Raw genomic sequence first — 5,659 nt, 5'->3', positions numbered from 1 at the left:
GTGGATGGCCACGCATTCAGGGCACCATGTTTCCAGCTCTAGTGATAGGGATGCTCAGTGAAGATTAGAATGGATGGCACCAGGCACAGGTCTGACCTTGCATTTGCTTTCTCTTCCAGTGGGCTCTGACCCTCCCACTTCCTGCTGCTTTTCTTACACCTCTTCGCAGCTCCCTCGCAAATTTGTGACAGACTACTATGAGACCAGCAGCCTCTGCTCCAAGCCAGCTGTGGTGTAAGTGTACACTGGGGTGAGGGCAAGACTCAAAAAGGGCCAGATGCAGGTGAAAGAACTATCGACCAGAAGGGATTCAGTTCTAAGGGTTGAAGCTGTGCCAGAGAACAGCGAGGTCATGAGGTCACTTTTTGAGTTCTGATTATTGCTGGATGGTCATTAAAATGGGGAAGGGGACACTTTTGAGGAGGATGATAAAATCCAGAGGCTATGAAACCAGAAGCAAATAAAAAAAGATGCATACTATACGTACAAAGGTAATTTAAAGGAGCAATGAAAAATTGGATGACCTAGTCATATTGATCCTAAAACTCATAGTTTCCTGATATAGGGAACCCCTGGGATCACAGCTACACACCCAGGGCTCAGAGTTACAGGAAGTCTAGATGGGTCAAGGTTATCCAGGAAGGATCCCATCTACTGTGGTTGCCCATAGAAGCAATGCTCAAACAGAATGAGTTTCCTATCACAGGCAAAGGACAGTGATAGATGTCCTCTAAGGTCCCATGGGATTCTCATCAGTCCTCTTCTTCTTCTCCAGATTCCTGACCAGAAGGGGCAAACAAGTCTGTGCTGACCCCAGCCTGCCCTGGGTCAATGAGTACGTGAATGACTTGGAGATGAACTGAGCTGCAGGAGGAGCCACGTCAGGGAGGGCTACTTCTTAATTTAAATATTCATAGACTGTTATTTTAGTTGATGTTATTTCTGCTATTTGTGTTTAGTTGAAGGACATGTGTCTCCCATGGAGATGGTCCACCATTACTGTTTCTTTGCTCTTGGATATGATCGTGTAATTGATTTCATACATTTTCATAATAAATCTTTTTTTTTAAATATCGATTGTGATTTTACATTGATTTTCATTTGTATTGAAACTGCCTGGTGCTATTAGGGATAAAGTCCAGTTTGCAAAAGCACTGAGAATGAGTAAATACTGAGACCTTAACGTGTCCCCTTGGCTCCATGGACTCAATACACTCCCTCAATGCATATAATGAACCAAACTCAATGAGGAGACGCAACTGTGACAGGAAGTGGCTAATAGCCCAAAAACCTCCAGTGTTGTCTGTGTGACCAAGACCACATCAGATCCTTCCATAGGCCCATAAGATAATGCCTGTAGCCTGTCTCTAGAACTCATCCTCATTTAAGAAGTGACATGTATTTTGAGAGGAGTTTCAAAATAATCATGCATCCTTGTACACATGGGATTGTGTGTTACACCAGGAAACTTGTTTCTATACTGTGCTATACTTTTATTTGCCCAAAATAAAGGACCCTATATCAGACTCTAGATGTTTGATCGAAGACGGGCTATCGAGTCATGTTGAACTCGATTTCCTTCCTTCCTCATTAGGACTGACACTCCGCTGGACCCCACATAAGGGGTTACATCATTTCCACTCCTCCCCCTCTCTAACTTCCCCCATGGTTCCCAACTCCCTCTCAAATTCACGACCTCTCCTTCTCTTCTCAAATCTGTTACCTGTTGAGTCCATCTCGCATTGCTCTTATGTACATGTGTTTGGGGCAGAGCAGCTGGATTTGGATAACTCATTGGAAGTTCATCCCCAGAGAGAGCCAATTGTCCCTCTCTTGACAGCACTTGCTTGCCTGTAGTTTTGTTATCTAGGAAGTGAGGCTTTGTGAAATTTCCCCCATTCACCTTGGGCTGTGGTTGGTGCCTGTAGAGGCCTGGGTCCTAGTCCTCTGCTCTCACAGTCTTTAAAGCACACAGGCTCTGTTTCCATTTCTCCTGGTGATTGCTAATGATGATAGCAAGAGGCATAAAGAAAAGGCAATGGTGGTTTTACCAGGGATGGGGCATCCACCTTTCTTTTCATTTGCTATCAGTTCTAAAGAAAAGTGTCATAATCACTAGTTTCATTAGAAACTACATCTCAGGAAAGCCAGGAGTGTGGAGACCTGCCTGTAATCCCAGCCCTCTCAAGGTGGAGGCATCAGAACCAGAAGTTCATGGTCATCCTCAGCTACATCACTGGCTTGATGCTAACCATGGGTATGTGAGACCCTGTCTCCCAAAACAGTACACCTTGACTTTGTCCAATCCCATCAGGACCTTCTTAACAGTCCACAATTCTTTATCTATTTACTGTTTCTGCTGGAAACCATCAGTCATCCACCGCCCCCCCCATCACTCTCTCACTTCTTCAGAAGCCACCTTCGTACCTATGATTTAGTTTCTGAGCTGGAAGAGGAAGTGAAAACTGCCATGTCAGCCACTTTCAGCACTGGACATTTTCTATTTCCAGCATAACAACACTTACCGCAGTGCATCCTCGGTCATCCATGTAAAGTTTTGTTTTAAAATTTGAATGATGTTCTGTTGGTATTAAACAAATTCGGACAATTTCTTATTGGTAGAGTTTGGATAACAAATCCTAATACATGTTGAGTCTAAAAAAGTGGGTTTCTTGACCAATTTTTTTTGAATGAAGACAATGCATGGAATATATAATCCTCAATGTCTATAGGGTTGTAATAATTTTTATATCAATCCCCAAACCAGGAAATATTCTTCACCATGTGTTCTCACTTGGTTTAAAAAATGACATACTTATATGCCTAATATTTGTTTTGGCAATGCATTGAATGTGTCATGGAAGTGTTGAGTAAGAAGAATCTTAGAAATGCTGTAGGTGACAGACTGGTATTTCCAGGAAAAATGGCTTGCTTGGGGTCACACATAGAACTGGTCAGCAATACACTTCACCATCAGCAATACTTTCCACTGCATCTTCCACAAAGCGAGACAGCTTGAAACAGTAAGATTTAACACATATTTGGTAAATGAATAAATCACAGATCAGATAAGATATATTATGCTTAAAACTCATAATAGAGTTCAATACTGATGGAAAGAGAAGGATTAAAAAAAAGACTATAGTGACAAGATCTTTTCTTCTCTAGGGAAAACATCGTGATCAATTAGCGGCCAGAACAAAAAGTAGCCAATAGTCAACACAATGGACGCCTCCTTGGTGTGGAGGGTTTAATCTGTGTTCTAGATTCACCGTTCACTCAGCCTTCCCACAGCCCCACCACAGCTCAGTATCCTACCTATGAGTCCAGGGAGTCTGGTGGGGCAACTCCTCTTCTTTGTCCTTCCCTCTGACTGCTCTGCTCGCCTCTTCTCACTCCCACACTTCCCATGATCCAGCTCTGTCCATTGATTTCTTTCTAGTTTCCCCACCATGGTTCCACTCCTTGGGTATCAGTCTCTGCTCTTGTTTGGCAGCTGTGGCCCCATGAATGGGCTAATTGATAATAACACCATTATTAGGTCTTCTTTTGCTTTCCATATGTTGCAGTAGGCAAGGGCACATCCCTCATGAAGGCAAAAACAGCATCCTGGAGTCAGGATTCCTTCTCAGATTCAGGAAATGCAAGGTTTCAATAACGCCATTTCTTCATTTTGATGAAAGCCCTTCATTTCCTGCTTGAATTTTTGCCATTTTCTCTGGTGTGTGTATGGGTGTATGTGTGTTTGTGTGTATGTGTGTATGTGTGTGTTCATCCAATCAGATTTCATATCTTGATATGAGATGCCATCCACCCCCTGAATCATGTATCATCTATCCTCCAAAAACATCTTGTCTTATGCAACGTCTAAGTCAGAAGCCAGGAAGTCACAGCCACTTTCACTCCTCTCTCTGCTCCCACAACTTCCAACTTCCTACAACTATGTAGTCACCTACTTTAGTCTACACTGGAAATTGAACCTGCTGTGGGAACTCCTTCAGCCAATAGCCTTTAAGATACTGGCCCACTTTGGGTGTGCTTTCATGTATTATAAATGCACACATAAAGCAAATGTGGGCCTCTTGGCTGCTGCTTTCATTTCCAGTGCCTAGCACACGCAGAGGACTGCAGACCACTTACTACTCTTTCTATGAGTTTACCCCTAGATAAATAAACCTCTGTTATACTTCATTCCAGGCTAGCATGAAATTCTTTTGTACTCCAACAAAAGATTTCCCAACATGGGGCAAATACACCCACATAAAATCCTAGAGAGCTTGGGAAGGAGTTCTAGGCCCAGAAGAACAGAGTTAAGCACAGCTTCTTGAGAGCCACATTTTCCTGATAGACACTGTGGGCAGCAAGCAGAGTCATGGCTCCTTTAAGAGAAGTCTTCCTGACTCAGTGTTAGTGAAAAAAAATGCATGACTTCTTTAAGATCCAGCTTCCTGGTTCCAGTTCCTGGCAGCATGAACTCTGGCTATTTTGGGAGGTCCTGCACTTAAGTGGAGTTTGTGAGCTGCATACTACCAGTTGCTTAATAGCAGCATAGACCCTCTGTGTCCCTGGAGCTAGGGCGGTGAGCATGGCTTATAGAGGTGGTGAACATCCCTCTGCTATGTTGGACAGGGTGGAACAAACAGGCAGTGCTGCGGAGTTTGTCCTAGCCATTTAAATGTTATCATTTACAAAAATAACAAAACATCCATTTGCATGCAAAATTCAAGAAGTCATTGTTTTTTACCGCAGCGTAGTACTCTAATGTGTATATATTCCACACTTTCTTCATCCATTCTTCCATTGAAAGGCATCTAGGTTGTTTCCAGGTTCTGGCTATTACAAATAATACTGATATAAACATAGTTGAACAAATGCTCTTGTCGTTTGATAGGGCATCTCTTGGGTATATTCCCAGGAGTGGTATTGCTGGGTCCAGGGGTAGGTTGATCCCGAATTTCCTGAGAAACCGAAACACTGATTTCCAAAGTGGTTGCACGAGATTGCATTCCCACCAGCAATGGATGAGGGTACCCCTTCCTCCACAGCCTCTCCAGCAAAGGCTATCATTGGAGTTTTTTATTTTAGCCATTCTGACAGGTGTAAGATGATATCTCAAAGTTGTTTTGATTTGCATTTCCCTGATCGCTAGGGAGGTTGAGCATGACCTTAAGTGTCTTTTGGCCATTTGTACTTCTTCTGTTGAGAATTCTCTGTTCAGATCAGTGCCCCATTTTCTAATTGTGTTAATTAGCATTTTAAAGTCTAGTTTCCTGAGTTCTCTATATATTTTGAAGATCAGACCTTTGTCGGTTGCGGGGTTGGTGAAGATCTTCTCCCCATGCAAATGGATGGAAATAGAAAACACTATACTGAGTGAGGTAACCCAGACCCAAAAAGATGAACATGGGATGTACTCACTCATAATTGGTTTCTAGCCATAAATAAGGGTCACGGAGTCTACAATTGGCGAACCTAAAGAAGCTAAGTAAGAAGGTGAACCCAAAGAAAAACATATAGCAATCAGAATGGTGGTTGCTGGAATATCAATAAATACTCACAGGACCCAGTGAAAAAAAAATAACAAAACACTCTTAGTCAGAAAATGATTACAGATACGCAAAAAAGACAGATTCAGATGAAAAAGACCTCCAAATGGGTC

The 5,659-nt window shown here is 42.7% G+C and overlaps 1 protein-coding gene across 1 annotated transcript; it reads left to right on the top strand.

The window, feature by feature from the left end:
* Positions 1 to 73: 73 nt before the first annotated feature.
* On the top strand, positions 74 to 863 carry LOC101988044 (C-C motif chemokine 4-like). The gene is made up of 2 exons (XM_005350242.1): positions 74 to 234; positions 776 to 863. Exons 1-2 carry the CDS (start codon positions 74 to 76, stop codon positions 861 to 863), a joined length of 249 nt encoding a protein of 82 aa, XP_005350299.1.
* Positions 864 to 5,659: the final 4,796 nt, after the last annotated feature.

The sequence above is a fragment of the Microtus ochrogaster genome, chromosome 7 (genome assembly GCF_000317375.1).
Source record: "Microtus ochrogaster isolate Prairie Vole_2 chromosome 7, MicOch1.0, whole genome shotgun sequence".
NCBI classification, from domain to species: domain Eukaryota; kingdom Metazoa; phylum Chordata; class Mammalia; order Rodentia; family Cricetidae; genus Microtus; species Microtus ochrogaster.
This window is presented reverse-complemented; position numbering and strand designations above follow the sequence as displayed.